Source organism: Pseudoliparis swirei, chromosome 24, assembly GCF_029220125.1.
Source record: "Pseudoliparis swirei isolate HS2019 ecotype Mariana Trench chromosome 24, NWPU_hadal_v1, whole genome shotgun sequence".
Lineage (NCBI taxonomy): Eukaryota > Metazoa > Chordata > Actinopteri > Perciformes > Liparidae > Pseudoliparis > Pseudoliparis swirei.
Genome location: NC_079411.1, coordinates 20,007,121 through 20,023,978, shown reverse-complemented (window position 1 = coordinate 20,023,978; position 16,858 = coordinate 20,007,121). Strand labels below are relative to the sequence as shown.

General features: G+C 40.3%; 1 protein-coding gene across 5 annotated transcripts in view; it reads left to right on the top strand.

Moving 5' to 3' along the window:
- Positions 1-16,858, top strand: part of LOC130189518 (myosin-10) — a 51,862-nt gene that overhangs the window by 20,534 nt on the left and 14,470 nt on the right. For 2 of the 5 annotated variants that reach the window (XM_056408355.1, XM_056408356.1), the window contains exons 5-24: positions 518-620; positions 914-943; positions 1,107-1,121; positions 1,728-1,745; positions 5,501-5,593; positions 6,322-6,385; positions 6,662-6,760; positions 7,008-7,151; positions 7,801-7,896; positions 8,609-8,727; positions 9,130-9,282; positions 9,501-9,674; positions 9,930-10,103; positions 11,552-11,666; positions 11,925-11,981; positions 14,208-14,401; positions 14,570-14,691; positions 14,779-14,848; positions 15,538-15,698; positions 16,013-16,121. In XM_056408355.1, the coding sequence (XP_056264330.1) occupies positions 518-620; positions 914-943; positions 1,107-1,121; positions 1,728-1,745; positions 5,501-5,593; positions 6,322-6,385; positions 6,662-6,760; positions 7,008-7,151; positions 7,801-7,896; positions 8,609-8,727; positions 9,130-9,282; positions 9,501-9,674; positions 9,930-10,103; positions 11,552-11,666; positions 11,925-11,981; positions 14,208-14,401; positions 14,570-14,691; positions 14,779-14,848; positions 15,538-15,698; positions 16,013-16,121 (2,110 nt within the window). The remainder of the gene's footprint in view (positions 1-517; positions 621-913; positions 944-1,106; positions 1,122-1,727; positions 1,746-5,500; positions 5,594-6,321; positions 6,386-6,661; positions 6,761-7,007; positions 7,152-7,800; positions 7,897-8,608; positions 8,728-9,129; positions 9,283-9,500; positions 9,675-9,929; positions 10,104-11,551; positions 11,667-11,924; positions 11,982-14,207; positions 14,402-14,569; positions 14,692-14,778; positions 14,849-15,537; positions 15,699-16,012; positions 16,122-16,858) is intronic. The other 3 variants (XM_056408357.1, XM_056408358.1, XM_056408359.1) reach the window with 3 other exon arrangements.

Here is a 16,858-nt window from a genome sequence, read left to right as displayed (position 1 = left end):
ACTCTCAGCCACATCACACTGACTATCTGAAAGCAAAATGGTATTTTGTGCATATTTCGTGTATGCAGATTTGCACTTTGTGTAAAACCTCAAGTATGCTCTGGATCTAAACTGCTCCCCCACACTTTCTGCATGGCTTGTTTTATTTATGCCACAGCCTCTGTTTGACAGAGCAGTGAAGAGCACGCTGCACTCTCCAGCAACCGCATGCAGAAGCTTGACTGACTTACTGAGGAAAAATAATATTGCAAAGAAAGAAACGCATGATCAGATACGCACCAGAATTTAGATTCAGTTAAAATATTACATTTGCGCATTTTTCCTTTCGTGGGAAATAGGGGAGGAAAATCTGTAAAGCTAAAGTAAGACGTCACAGTTTAGCTCTATTGATCCAGTCTCTTAAGATCACAGAGTGGCTAAGAAGTAAATGGGTGAATTGTTTCAACAGTTAATTGTTCCACGCAAATTATTCTGAGGCTTTTTGTGTTTGTGTGCGTTGCCTTCTTTTGTTCTACAGAGGCGAGTCAGGAGCTGGCAAGACGGAAAACACAAAAAAGGTCATTCAGTACCTGGCACATGTTGCCTCCTCCCACAAAGGAAGAAAAGACCACAACATTACTGTGAGTATTCTCCTTTATCATTTTTCTAATTTAGTCTGGCAAATCCTGCTGAAAGCCATAAACTCAATGGTGTAAAGTGTTAGATTTGTGTGCAAAGGGAATCACCACCACTTTGCTCTATTATTTCTTTGTATTGCCCTACAACCTCGGGTATGGGTTATTAAATTGTAATTGGAATATCTAATGAGCAGTTTGGCCATGGTGGGCTTGTCGTGCTAGAAGAATAGATAGCAGTACCTGTAGTAGGCAACATGGCTTTCTAACAATTGCATTTGTTTTTCTGTAACCAACAGCCAGAATCACCCAAACCAGTGAAACAACAGGCAAGTTTGTATACTTTCTTATACACCATGTGCATGCCACACAAACAGTGTCTTCTCAAACATACCTGCTTTATCTATAATGGGATCTTAGAATATCTGTTTGACATGAGCCTACTAAGAGCTCATCAGATGGTGTAAATAAGACATTGTCTCTCTCTGTCAGGCTGAAAATGCAGTTGTAAGTACATTTCAAAACGTGCATGCTTATTCAGACTTCCTTCATTGTGTATGTGACTGACTTCATTTGTTCACACTGTACAGTTGCTTGTCATTATTGTGATTCACACTTGTTGAAACATCGTCAAATGCATGTCGTTTTTATTTGTTGTGATAGACATATGTCGAGCCTTGGCTGGTGTTTTGTGCTGCATGAAACTTATCAAATTCTGTAGCAAAAAACAACAACCTAGAATGCTAATTGTAGGCATGAATTGTATCTGTGTTTTAGACTGTTAGTCAGTTAAGATCAGTCCTGGATCTAGAGCCCTGCAGATAGTCCTTGGAGCCACCTGACTGAATGAGAGCATATGGGAGATCCACATTACAAACCATAACTACCTGTTAACCTAGAACACTGGTAGTAATCTGGGTCTTGAGGGCCAGGATTACAGACCACTGAGGTCTTAAAATAACACCTGTCGCTAATTCCAGCCATAGACCGCTGCTACTTTTACTAAGGTATCATTGAAAATGTTCTGCTTTAACTGCAGGTTAATTTGTAATCATGACGTGAATGCAATTTATCATTTTCTATAATAACAATTTAATTTCCCCATTCCTACAGAGTGGATCCCTGTTTTATGTGAGTAGTATGTAATGTCTCACCTATTTCACATCATACATAGAAGGGATGCTTTACCCACTCTTCTTTGCCACCTCTTCATCACCTTAAAGACTGACTCTTTCATGTTGTCTGACGTTGGGCAATCGATGTTTTTCATCCACTTTAATCTACTTGCTGTGGTTCTACTTTCTTCTTCCTGACCGCCAGACGATGGTGCTTTTGCATATCAGCATGTTCAAATGGTTAAACCAACAAAGTCACCTGTGACCATGCGTATTAGCTGTGTAATCATTTTGTGTATGCTCATCTAGTCAGTGTATTTTTCTCAGACTGACCCACTTCATGCATTTATATATGGCCCCCAGTAAGAATGCCTGGACTTACAGAGATAATTGGTGATACTGGACTGCCGCCTCCCAGGATCTAATGCTGAGCATCTAAGGCTTTTTCTCAGGGGTCTAATGGTGGGCCCTTACATCGATCAGAGTCTTTCCGTTTCTCAATTGTTGTGGCAAAAATGAAGAGCAGAGAGACAATGATTTGATGTAGCAACCCAGCGGGACTGTATTAATGAGCACACGGCAACATCCAACAAGTGAACAAGTCCATCTTTTTAGCATCTTTAGCACATATTTTTAATGTATATTTAGCCCCTCCCATCAGACCTTTTAACCAATCACATCAATTATTTGAAGAGCCAGGCACATGATTTACTCTGGTTGGATCAAGGTGACCCAACCGCACTAGATAACAAGGGATCGTAGTCCGCATTCAGGAGAACATCTGTTAAATAACAGTAGCAAGGTACATCATTATTTATGCTGCCTAACTCTAAGGAGTTCAACCAAGTTTATATGATTTTCCCCAACACAATGAAGCCAGCGATTCGGGTGGCTTTGACATGCCTGGTTCAAAGCTGCTCCTTTGAATCTGGAGTGGACTCCTCTGCTCAGACTCTTCGCGATCCATCCAATCAGGTTTTTGATTTTCTGTCGGTGGAGCTTTGAAGGTTGATGTCATCGGTGATACTGGCACACCACCATGTCTGGCTAGCACAGTCCCGTCGGTCAAAGGGACGTTGTTGCGCCATCTGTTTCCTTCCGGTGGCTCCTGGCCAGATGTTTGGTCTGGCTGCTCAGCAGACACTGGAGCGCAGTACGTATGCATATCAAGCCAAGCAGAGGTTTGCTGACCTGCAGCAGGGCCCAGTTCGGGTTCCAAGGCAGAGAGGTCATTTGACCTTTGCCACCTAGTCCCAGCCACTCCTAATCACCTGCTCGTCCAGAGGGACAACTTACAGGCTCTCACTATTCCGGGCATGATCAGCGCCACCATGCTCCTACAACGATGATGTTCGGGTTTTATACTGGGGCGGGCGCCCTACTTCATTGCATGGTTACAGGTAACTTTGCTGGAATAACGACTCGACCTACCCAAATGTGAGATGGAAACATCCCCCTTCGTCTGGTGGTCACTCAGGTTTCATACAACCATATTTACATTTGTAGCTCTCATTCTGTTTTAACGTTTGCATTGCATGATGTGTATTGTGTACTTCCCATCTTCACTAAATTAATAGGGTCTGCTTCTTTCAGACATTTACCATTTACATTACTTACAGTGTGCAGACACCTCAATTTATAGAAATACATTTTTGCTCGAACCTTCTAATCATATATAAACCAATGGGCTGCCATGAAGCTGATAGATCCCACGTTATTTATTTGCCTGCAAATTGAAGCAGTTTATTAACATTACATCCACTGTTTATTATGTTCCAATCTGTCTCACTTAAAAAAAAAACCTGTTGGCATGTTTCACCAGGGGTTTTTGTTTGATTCCTGGTGGCTGACTAGGTATTAACAATTTAAGCTAAATATCAAATGACGGCTCTCCTTCTTTGCACGACTAATATTTGCCCGGCCTTGTGACCTCCGGAGCAGATGTGGAGCAGTGATTACACGTCCACAACTGGCCTCTGTCCGCCTCATAAGATTCAGTGGAACAGTTTTGACTGATCCTCTTTGACTCCACTCAATCTGCCCAGAAGTACTGCTGCATGGCCTGACAACCAGCCGGCACTTTGATGAGAGAGACACTGATAGTGATGACCTGCCCATGTTTTCTACAAAGGCAGATGAATTAATTGACGTCTTTCTTTCTTTATTTCTTTTTAGCTTTAAAGTGACTGGATGTATTTGTAGTGAGTGATAATGTGTCTCTCAGTAGTTTTGAGGCATCTCATCTCAGGTTGCTTAAGTTTGATCACAGCTACACAAAATTGTCCAGTTCAAGTGAAGGAGCTTGCTCCGCTGGCTGTCAGATGCCCGACATGCCCACTTTGCAGCAGGAATGTGGGTCAACTTCTAATGCTGCTAAATTGGAGCCTCAACCGTGTTTGTAATCTGCTCTTTGTCTTTATGTGGAAACAGCAGACCTGACAGATGGGTAGAGGCTGCCAACGAACAATTTCAATTACCAAGTTGCACCACAGGCCTGTGTTTATACAGAAGCAACGGCTTTTTGGTTGAGCCCTTTCCCCTGTGTGGGCTTTGCCACCGCTCTGATAGCAGGAAAACACCCAGGTTTATCCAGTTCATCCTGCTTCATTCCGGCTGCTCAAAAACTCAATTGAAAGCAGCCCATCATGCTCTGCGGCCAAAGATCCCATGACACGTCTCACATCCTGAGTGCAATGCTGATTCCTTATCCCACAGAGTTCCTTTTTGTGGAAAATGGCCTCAAACGTTTGGTGTGCATATCCATTTTCATGTCATGGGAAAATATTTCATTCAGCGACAAGAAGAGAACTATTTTTCTCTCGGCAATTTTGGATTCTCTCATGACGAAGCCCGCAATGTGGCTTCGATGGAAACACAGTGTACCACCTGCCCAAATGAGTTGCTTATTTATATATCCATTCTTAAAGTGTCCTGTCTGATGGAGGGAAAAAAGCCAAAGTATTTTTGTTGTGTGTTTTGGACACATTCGATCTGACGTTAAAGAAGGAACAGTTGGCTTTCCTGCTACAAAAACACATATTCTCCCCAAAACACCCACGTTTACAGGATTATATTTTATGTGCTTGAGAAAATACAGTTGATCCTAAAGCCTCATGTCCACTGCCAGGAAAGAATGGTTTCAGCAATAAGTTTTCTTAAATGTGATCAGATTAAATATTCTGCCTAATAAAATGTCTGAAAATAAATCATCAATTTGCTATTTTTATCCTAAACCAAAAGATATTTAATTTACAATTTGATAAAACAAACAACATAATTTTCTCATTTGAATCTTCCATCACATAAAGATGTAACTTCTTTAAACTGGTTTTCAAATAGCGTGATCATATCCCTTCAGCTTGGTCTTTTTGCTTTGAATGAAAATGTGTTTGAGAGTAAAAAGCTCTTTGTGATCCTCAGAATCTTTAAATTCTGCTTGGGATTGGCAACATTTTAAACCCTTTTAACCCATTTAGCTCATGTGAAAACCTGCAGAACAACTCCAAATATTTTTTTGTCTTTAAGAACCACTGTAAAAAAACATTCAATTGTTACAAAATTATTTTGATACACTTCACATGTACACCTTACATATGTGAGGTCCGTCTGTATCACAACTTACGGTTTCCACTGTCTTTGTCTGCATGTTTATGTTAGTTCATTTTTTATTTTTCTGTGAAATTCAGTGATTCGCAGTTCATTTCTCATAGTTTCTCTTGGTTGGGTCGTCATGGTGACAAAGGCCTGCTGTAACGTCTCTGTGTTTTTCAGGGTGAATTGGAACGTCAACTTTTACAAGCCAACCCCATCCTGGAGTCTTTTGGGAATGCGAAGACAGTGAAAAATGACAACTCGTCACGTTTTGTAAGTACAGAAAAGATTATATTCATGTAGAAAGGCTGCATATTTACTGTGCCTCTCACAAAGTTTACTCTAGCTATTGTGACGATAAGCAGAGGTGGAACTGATTTCAAGTAATCCTATTTTCCTACTTTTCCTGTAAGCAATTACACAGGTCATGTAGCCGGACACAGGCGCCTGCTCCTCATAAACAATGCCTTGATGTGCTTGGTCGTTTCTGACTTGGAGGCAATTCCACTCAGCAGACCTCTTAATAGTAACATAAAATATCTTGGCTTCAGCATTACTGTAGTATCTTTCAGATTAAGGGGCATTAATATTTAAGTAATATCTGTCTTGCCTCATAAAAAGACCCTGGTCAAACTTTTTCTCCATGAGTCGTAGCCAACTTAGATTGTTGCCTTGCAGTTTGTACTTGATCAGAAACAGACCAGTCATGTTCTGTAGGGCTCAGGCCCTGTATCCAAAATACTAAAATATACTACTTATTTCTAAATATTGTTTTTTACTGTGTAATACATGATGTATTGAATGTATTACACAGTACATGTGTTAAACAGTGTTAATGTTTCTGGAGGATTCATACTGGCTCTCGGTATATCAAACTTATTAGATGCTCCTCACCATGAGGCCTCAGCGTGTGATACAACAGAGTCATAACGTGGGTGATTCATGTCTGTATATCTTGCCTCGTTCACTTTGTGAGCATCTATCTTGTTTTCATCTCGCAGGGGAAATTCATCCGGATCAACTTTGATGTCACCGGATATATTGTTGGAGCCAATATTGAAACCTGTATCCTGTTTTGAAATGACTAAGATTCTGCACATTATCAGTCACTGTAGCTGATATACTGTATGTACAAAGAGGCTCGCCAGGAGTCAAAAAAACATTTTCAGCATGGAATGCTATCCAAAATTATTTGAAACTTTGAAGCAGAAAATTATTTATAAAATCGTATGAATTCTCAACGAATTTGACCTGTACGAGAGGTGAAGGAAGGGTCTCAAGTAATGAGCATTTTAAGTTTTGACTGAACAAGTTTAGTTTTCTTTGATCATTATGTGTCAGACTTACTGGAGAAATCCAGAGCTATTCGTCAAGCCAAAGATGAGCGCACGTTCCACATTTTCTACCAGCTGCTGGCTGGAGCTGGAGAGCACCTCAAATGTAAGTGAAATGAGCTTTTATACGAGCAAGATATCTCTTATTCCCTCTTTCTGTCTCTAGACAGTGCTGATTGTGGCAGGTTAACTATTTAAAAGATTTGGATCAGCAGTATCATTTTAAAAAATCATATTTTTACCAAGAATTGACAACAACTCCAATAAAACCAAGTCCTTACTTAGACTTTATTTAAAAGAAAAAATATATCTCAACCATTCTCCCAAAGATTTAACCACATTTCTCTCCACAGCGGACCTCCTTTTGGAAGGATTCGACCACTACTGTTTCCTGTCCAACGGTAACATCCCAATCCCGGGTCAGCAGGACAAAGACAACTTCCAGGAGACCATGGAGGCCATGAACATCATGAGCTTCGGCCATGAGGAGATTCTGGGTATGTTTACCATAACATAAACATAACAGGAGGTTTAAGGAGATTTTAGATTACTATAGAAAAAACATTGCTTCTTGAGGTCCTTCTGATGTGATGGTTTTAGAAAGTGAAGTCACAGCAAATCGACAGCAACTTGCGGTGCTGTAATGTGAAGTATCTCAGTGAACAGAACAATGGAGCTGTGAAGGACTGTTGGCCTCCACACATAAGATTGGAGAAATGTATAAGTAAAGCCCCAACCATCCTTTTTTGGAAATGTAAACAAAGTTTTTTAATATATCTGAACACGTGCTTCCTCCTCTGATATGTTTCAGCTACAAACTAGAGTACAACCAACAAGTTAATTGTCAAAGATGGTTTAATAGTAGTCCCAAATCACAATAGATTGGATAAATGTATTTGTAAATGTATCAAGTTCATGAATTCATGTGTGCTGGATGAGTCTTGAGTAATATTTTACAGGATGATAAAAGAGCGTGATTTTGATGAATAGATACTGAAATTATTTTTAGACATATTTTGCATGCACCAAAAGAAAAGAGAACCATGAAAATATACTTTTAATCTGGGTTAAATTGATATGAAATTAATCATGATAAAGTGATGTCTTACAATATTAAAATGTTTTTCTTTCTCTTTACATCTGTAGCCATGTTGAAGGTGGTGTCCTCGGTGCTTCAATTTGGTAACATTAACTTTAAGAAAGAGAGGAACTCTGACCAAGCTTCTATGCCTGATAATACTGGTAGGTGTGCACACACACACACACACACACACACACACGCTGCAAGCAATCCTTTTACATCGGCTTCATAACCTCATAGCTTGGAGCTGACAGGTCAAGACATTATTCTCCTCCTCCTCCCATATATACTTCAACTGTCCTCTTTTCCTGTCTCCCTCACACTGTGTCCTCATCCACAGAACAGAGGGACTGGTGATTGATGCCCTTTCTCTTCCCAAGAATAGTCAACATGCCATGAAGCCACATTATTATGAGGATTTACTCCTGAAGGAAATGGGGCACAGTCTTCCAGTTTCGTCCTCATGTGGCACTGCATATTTAGCACTTAAATGAGGGAGGCAGAGAGAGAGGAGGAGCCGAAGGCAGCTCGGCCTGATAGTCCTAAATCAGTTTTTTTAGTAGTGAGACTTTGCTGATCTAGACCGGATCAAGCTTTTTTCTGCTTTTCCACAAGCTTCAGTCATGTAAAATATTACATTTTCCTTGTTACACTTCATCAAAAAACCTATTTGAAAGATTTGTGATACATCTTAATATTAATCAGTAAAAGTTTAGTTTCTATTTAATATTGATTATTCTGATTAAAATCCAAGTGTCAAAATAATACACAGGTATGGGTCAAATATACTACTTGCAATCCACTATTATGGCCTCTTTTTATTCCCATTTAAATAAACCTTACCCCCTGCTTTTTCCATCTCTTCTTTCCCAGCCGCTCAGAAGCTGTGTCATCTGCTGGGTTTGAATGTTATGGAGTTTACCAGAGCCATCCTGTCCCCAAGGATCAAAGTGGGAAGAGACTACGTCCAGAAAGCGCAGACTAAAGAGCAGGTCAGTTATCTAACACCGTGTATATCCTCTTAGGGTCCTCGCTAATATCCTCAATTACACTAATGACGCTGCAACTGTCGGCCTATTTTAGTGCGAGATAATTTCAGAGAGATGAATGGAGAGTTGCACAGTTAAAAGAGTTTTCTATTTCTCACATCCAGGTCTCTGGTAGTAAAAGTCTGTTTCAGTACAAATTAATGTAACTGTGTTAGAAAATGTCGAAAGTCTGTATACAGTAAACCAAGCTGTATTCTGGGAAAAATAATTAAATCACCATTTACAATTGGAAGCGTGTTTGCATTATACTGATGTCCTATCAGCTCTGTATCTCCTTATATTGTCTCGGCATTATTTATTTATTTATTATTTTACACTCCTGCTCTTTTTTCTCTCTCTCTACAGGCTGACTTTGCTGTCGAGGCCTTGGCTAAAGCAATGTACGAGCGTCTGTTCCGCTGGCTGGTGCATCGCATCAATAAAGCCCTGGACAGAACCAAACGACAGGGCGCCTCCTTCATTGGCATCCTGGACATTGCGGGTTTTGAGATCTTCCAGGTTTGGATTCAAATCTTTTAAATGTCATAATCATTAAATAAGGCCGATAGTCTAGCTGTGGCTGGAGAAAGTGTTTTTGTTTGATACAGTTGCCGATAATGTTTGTTTTTGTTGCTGTTGTTTTTTATACGATATCTACATCAAATTTGGAGTTCTTGACATCAAAATGCATTTCCAATGAAAGTATTGTTCTTCCTTGCTTTCTTCCACTACGACAGTTGAACTCATTTGAACAGCTGTGCATCAACTACACCAATGAGAAGCTGCAGCAGCTCTTCAACCACACCATGTTCATCCTGGAGCAGGAGGAGTACCAGAGGGAGGGCATCGAGTGGAGCTTCATCGACTTCGGCCTCGACCTGCAGCCCTGCATCGACCTCATTGAGAGACCGGTTAGTGTGAATGATATGCTTCTATTCATGAGATGAATTCAACTTTTCTTTTAAACTCTTATTTTCCACTTTATCGTGAATTATTGAGCATGTTCACTAGACAACTTACGACAACAAGTTGTCGTTAGGGTATCTTGGTGCTTGAAAGATGCTGATCACAACGCTCCGACCTACTGTTCAGAAACACATACATACACGAGCTTGTGTAGTTACATTCCACTGCCTCTGAAGCCTGTGGTGTTGTTATTCCATCAGGCAAACCCCCCAGGAGTGTTGGCTCTGCTGGATGAAGAGTGCTGGTTCCCCAAGGCCACGGACAAGACCTTTGTAGACAAGCTGATCCAGGAGCAGGGCACACACTCCAAGTTCCAGAAGCCCCGCCAACTCAAAGACAAGGCCGACTTCTGCATTATCCACTACGCTGGAAAAGTACGCTCGATTTGATCTTTTTAAGAATCGCACATGTTTCCGTCTCTGCTACCATACACTGTTGATGTGTTGTTGTTTTTTTTCAAACTGGAAGTGCACTCCTGGCACATTTCCTTTCGTAAGGGAAATTTAGTCTCTCTATAATAGCAAAATATAAAAAAAGAAAAAGTTGACTGAAGGTTAAAGCTTTTCAATTTGATGTCGCTATTTTTCAGAGAATAAGTCAGGTGCTATTCCAAGAAGCAATGACCAAGACAGAAACATACTTTAATAAAAAAGTAAAACATAATGTTGGTCATAGCTGTTACGACTGATACAACTGACACCCTCACACTAATGTTTCATTGCTACTGTACACACTTTCAGTTGCTTTAGTTCACTAATCTATGGTATCTGAACACATACATTTTAATTAAGACAGTCCAGTTGAATGTTGTGTTTTACATCCATATTACTCAGAAATCTATGCAACATATATGACATTTTATTATACTTATTTTCGGTGTAGAACCAGCCACTTTATTTCTTTCTATTTTCTTATTTTCCAATACATCTTCTTTCCTCCCTGATCTTCTCCTAAAAAAACTAAGCGACAAAAAAAAAGTGCTTCCGGTCAGCATTCAGATAAAAAAAATGATGCATGGTTCTCTTGTGGTGGGATTTCAGGGAAATACCGTGTCCTGGTTTGATTTATAGAGCATCGTATTGGAGTGGATTTGGTGTTATGCCATATAACTCAGTCTTGCAGGGAGTCCTGCTGAGTGGCACATCTGCTTTTCATTCTGTGGACAGTCAGTCAAAAACCTAGATTCGAACTTCAAGAACATTTGTTGTGGACAAAAATCTTCTTTTCTCAATTACATTATATATATTTTTAGCTATATGCGCCAATAAAAATAAATCCCTCTTCAGCTATAGTTTTCAAAATAATTTGTAGCTCTTTTACCTTAAATAAATCCTTGAAACTACCGTAGGCACAGCATCATTATTCATCTCTCCATGAACATATCGAGACACAATTCAAATATTGAGATATCCTGATTCACACAGCTCTCGTGTAAATTAATAATTAATAACATTTGACCAAATTATGTCACGGATTAATTATATATAATATGTCTTTTATCTAATGCCAGTATATCGAGACCCCTATTGGCCCATATATGACATACTGTATGGTAGACATTTTTGTGCAACACAAATGTATTATTTGCCAATAACTAACCGTAAATACAGAAATGCTCATTGACGTGCTTTAGATTCTTCTCAGAATTCTTTAAAAAAAAGCACATAGGCAAGATTGTATTCCTCAAAAATATTTATTTATGTTACAATTGCAAACAAACTAGTTTGTTTTTGGTTTGTTTAGATTTGTAATTTACTGGAGAGCAGGCAGAAAATGTGACGGATAATTGTGTCATTTATGTTGTCCCACTTGATTGTTACAGGTGGACTATAAAGCCGATGAGTGGCTAATGAAGAACATGGACCCCCTGAATGACAATGTGGCCACTCTTCTGCATCAGTCGACCGACAAATTTATAACCGAACTCTGGAAAGATGGTAAGCTGCCACCATCTTACCTCTGAACCTTTGAAACGGTACTAGATACCAGTAGGAATCAATTTTGTTTACTCATCCTTTGAGGTTCATTTTGTATGTACCTGTTTGCTTAATCAGTTAACCAGCACGTCAAAATGTCTCTCACTCAAGCCTACTAACAACAGCTGTCTGCCTTGTTGAGCCAGGCCGATACATTTATGATTTCTAAGAATTCATTTAACATCCCCCTCCCTCCCTGTCTCTTTCTCTGTGTTGTAGAGATTCAGACCATTCAAAGGGCTTCATTCTATGACACTAGTCTGGATGACCCGGCAGGTGAATGACTGGGTCGTGCCGTAACAGACCTGGGCCAAAATAATAATAGCTGAAAATGATCATCTGTGGATTGTGAAACCAAGCTGCTGGAGGTGCTTGGCAGGCTAAATATACGCTCTTCCAAGCACCTTCATTTCTTGAAAGTGTAGCTACTGGTATATTTTTGCCCAGATCTGGCTGTATGTTTCATGCTTCAGCCGGTACCGGTCTGTCGTAGCTCCAATGGCTCCCATTTGCTTCCAGGCTGCATGGCTGCCTTCTATCAGCCAAACTCAGTAGTGCCTGAATCCTGAATACGTTAGAATAGTAGAATATAGTCAACTGCACCCTCTAGTTGAACTAGTGTGCTTTGTGTCAGCATTTCTGTAGGCTGACATGGGTCTTGTGATCTTTTTGTGGTCAGTAGCCCTGAAGCCAGCGGTTAGCTGTTTGCCGTCTTCATGGCTCCTCGGTGATGGGATTCATCATCCACGAGCACATTTAGCATTTGTAGCTTGACGAAGGAACATTTGATGACATTAATTTCCCGCCTTCGCCGTTCCTCAATAGGATTACTGTAGCGGGGAATTGAAAGCAGATGTTGGTACTTGTTTTAGTTCTGAGCTCAGATGTCAATGTAGAGGGTCCAGGCAGCAGGCCAGTCTGTGACTCACCAAATTCAAAAATGTAAGTTTTCTTTCATGAAATCTAGACGGTTGGATAGTTATGTAACAAAATGTTAATTTGTAAGACTTGCTCTGTCATTTTGTCAATCTTTTTTTTATTTTGTATAAGTCCACTGACATTATCAGCTCATTAACAAATGTACTGATTTGTAATTCTTGGTAATATTATATATTTTTCTAATTAAGAATTTAATTCCCATTTTAAAAAAAGGCCAAAACCAGCAATCAATTCAACAATAAGTGTTGGTCTATTCAAAGCCTGATTTATCTTATTCCTCCTTGCCATAAAGCTTAATCATTATTTATAAACTTAATTTATAAATGTATTTACATCAAAACGATTAAAACATTAAAGAGACACACTGGTGAACTGACTGACATGTTCCATGTCATTTGTTTTCATACACGTCCTACGTCTTGCTGCTCTCAATGCACACTATAGCACCAAATCAGAATCTAAAATAACCATAACTCCATCTCCCAGCTGTAAAATAAATTATTTAGTTTTAGGAAAGATTTTTACTATGAACAAATGGATTTATAAAAAATAAAAATAAATATACACTTTTATTAATCCCCAAGGGGAAATTAGTTCTCTGCATTTAACCCATCCTTGGTTATTAAGGAGCAGTGGACTGCAGTGATGCGCCCAGGAAGCAGCTGGGGGTTCAGTGCCTTGCACTTCGAACCCACAACCTTGCGGTTGCAGGACGGCCCTCTTACCCCACTGAGCTACAGCCGCCCAGAGCTGAGAGCCACAGACTGGCAGGGAAGTCTAAGAACTATTTAGAGATGGAAAAATGGAAGAACTGCAAATGTTGGTCTTTTCATAGATTTGCTTAACAATAACCTATCGCACTTTCAAAAGTTTGGAGGACTTGCTAGATATCAAAAAGGATAGTCGGAGTGCAGCAGAGGCCAAGACATCTTGCCTTTTAGTTTATAGCTCAGGTCAAACTCCTAAACAATGCTGGATCCTACATGTCCAGTAATATTCTTTCATCCCCATATTCAAACTGGACTTCCTTGGTCTCCTCCGAGCTCAAACTAAAACGATGCATTTTCTCACTCCTGACAAAGCACCCTGCAGAACCACAGAAGAGGTGTTAAAAGGTTCTGAACAGTTACAGTTATACAACAGAATTAATGATTTGACTCGCAATATGTTAATGCAGGTTTTGTATCATAAGCAGTAAAATGTTGAGAAGCTTTCAAGTAGCTGCCATACAGCATTGTCTCTCATCCACTAAGAACAGAGAGGAGCATTTTCAAAATGACACTTTAAGGCTTTGTGAGTACATCATAGTAAAAAAGGTCACAGCACATGTATAGTCCTGTAGAGGCAACCCGGAGTAGATAGGCCTCGCTCTCCATCTTCCATGCAGAAGCTTGCAGTAGTTCTAGACTTTATAGAGTGCCGTTGTTTGACTGTAGTGTGTGATTCTTTTTCATCCATCTGCCCTTCACGTAGCTACATTACGTCACTGCTGCTGTGTGTTTTTGGTCTCTGCTCCCCATGAAGTCTCCTCACTCTGACCCGCTCTCCTCATCTCCCCACCAGTCGACCGTATCGTGGGCCTGGACCAGGTGGCGGGGATGAACGAGACGGCCTTTGGCGCCACCTACAAAACGAAAAAGGGCATGTTTCGTACGGTGGGACAGCTCTACAAGGAGTCGCTGACCAAGCTCATGGCCACACTGAGGAACACCAACCCCAACTTTGTTCGCTGCATCATCCCCAACCACGAAAAAAGAGTAAGTAAAGAATCTAAATGTATTTGTTAGAAACTGTGTGTCAAGCAGTGGAAAGTGAGCGATCTGTTCATCTTTAAATTGTATTTAAAGAGGGTTTTTTTGTAGAGCAGAAATTGTAAAATAGAAACACGTGTTTCTGGTCTTAATGGTGAATTTGTTCCTTCTCAGGCTGGTAAACTGGAGCCTCACCTGGTTCTGGATCAGCTGAAGTGTAATGGTGTCCTAGAGGGGATCCGCATCTGCAGACAGGGCTTCCCCAACCGTATCATCTTCCAGGAGTTCAGACAGAGGTGACAAACAACAACAAGCTTTTTGAACTCTGTAACTCCATTTAATACAGAAGAAATGTTGATATTAATCTTCTCTTTTGTTCACAGATATGAGATCCTGACGCCTAACGCTATCCCCAAGGGATTCATGGATGGAAAACAAGCCTGTGAGAGAATGGTAGTGCCTTTTTTTTTTTCTTCTTGCTCTATTTCAGTTTTAAAGCTACTGCCCTGGAAACAATAACATACTAGATATTCTGCCGAGCATTAGGAACTGACTATTCTCACTTGTTTGGCCAAAAAGTTCCAGAAATAATTAAACCAGAGTAACTGACCTCAGGAAATAAACTCATCTTACTACAAGTCCCGTCTGCATTTCCACCACATCTGAAGTGTCAATTAGAAGATTAGATCATTAAAAAATGACAGCAGCTTTAGAAAAAGAGTTTCTGATACCAGGGCCTTGGATATAGCCTAAAATGCTGGAATTGGGCATCGGCAAGTCCACAAGCCTATGTATCGATCCTATATCACTTGATCAGATAATGTATCTACGTGTGTTATGTATTTCTGTTTCAATATGTGACTGCCATAAAACTAAATAGGAATCCTTTATTTCATCCATTCACACACTTCTCTAACGCAGATCCTTCCCTCTCATTCAAAAGTTTGCAAAAGTTTAAGGTCCTAAAAAGTTTCTTGGTCCCCTGATAAAGTTTCTGTGGTGGAAACACTCACACAAATTCTTGCTTGACTATAATGTCAAACGGTTTTCCTGAAACATTTTTATTTTTTATTATTATTATTTTTTATGTAACCCTGTCTACGGAGGTAAATTCTTAAAAAGTCTTCATGTGCCTTTTTTAGATCCGAGCCCTGGAGCTGGACCCCAACCTGTTCCGTATCGGTCAGAGTAAGATCTTCTTCAGGACTGGTGTTCTGGCTCACCTGGAGGAGGAGAGAGATCTGAAGATCACTGACATCATCATCTACTTCCAGTCCGTTTGCCGTGGATACTTGGCACGCAAGTGAGTGTCAGACCTCATGGTTTCTATCTAAAATCCTTACCTATGAACATACATCTGCAGACCCGAGACCCAAGATGCATTTCAGGACAGTAGTCACAGGGGCTCACAAAGCATAAATAGGCAGTCATACTTTGTCAAGTGTATATATAGCTTTATATCAAAGCATAAAGCAGCACGATAAGGAACATGACTGGGAGTTTGGTGCATCTACAGCTCATCTGTAGCCTAAACGCAGCGTTAGTCGTGGTCTTTAAATACACTGCTGTACCCAGATATTGATTTGTCGCCTGTTTGTGTACCACTTCTCCCCTTAGGGCCTTCGCTAAGAAGCAGCAGCAGCTGAGTGCCCTGAAGGTCCTCCAGAGGAACTGCGCAGCTTATTTGAAGCTGCGACACTGGCAGTGGTGGAGGCTTTTCACCAAGGTGAGAACTCCATCAGCCAACGTTACCTCTGTCAACTAAGTAGTTCATAGGAAATATACACAGATATACACAGCTCTACATCCCTGCCTCAATGAGGCAGAACAAATGTCTCCAGTTATATGAGCACTTAACAGACTATAAACAATGCATTCCTATGGCCACTAAGACGTGTGTGTTTTGCAAATGGAAAAATGTGTTTGTCCCCCGAACAGAAGGCGTTTTGCTCAACTTCATCTCTTTTTGTTTCACTGGGCTCTTTCGAGCCGGGTATTCACAGGTCTTGAAACGTCTTATGGTCGGTATTTAAAAGTATAGAATTTATTTTTAAAGATCCTGAATATTTTTTCTGCCTTTCCGAATACAGTAACATTAGTTATATATGTTGTGTATTTAAGGACTCCGGAGAGAAAGCAGAGTTAATAATGTGCAATAGAGAGATGAAAATTCATCCATAAGTAGAAAAAGAAGAGGATGCAGGTGCTCAGTGTATCCTAAAACGTCCCCCAGCAGCTTATAAGCCTATAGCCACATGTCTAGGGGCTGGACCAGGGCAAACCTGATTCAGCCCTAACTATAAGCTCTGTCAAAGAGGAAAGTCTTAATTCTACTCCTAAATGAGGTGACTGTGTCTGCCTCCCGGACTGAAGGTGGAAGCTGGTTCCATAAAAGAGGAGCTTGATAACTGAAGGCTCTGGCTCCCATCCTACTTTCTAAGACTCTAGGAACCACAAGTAGCC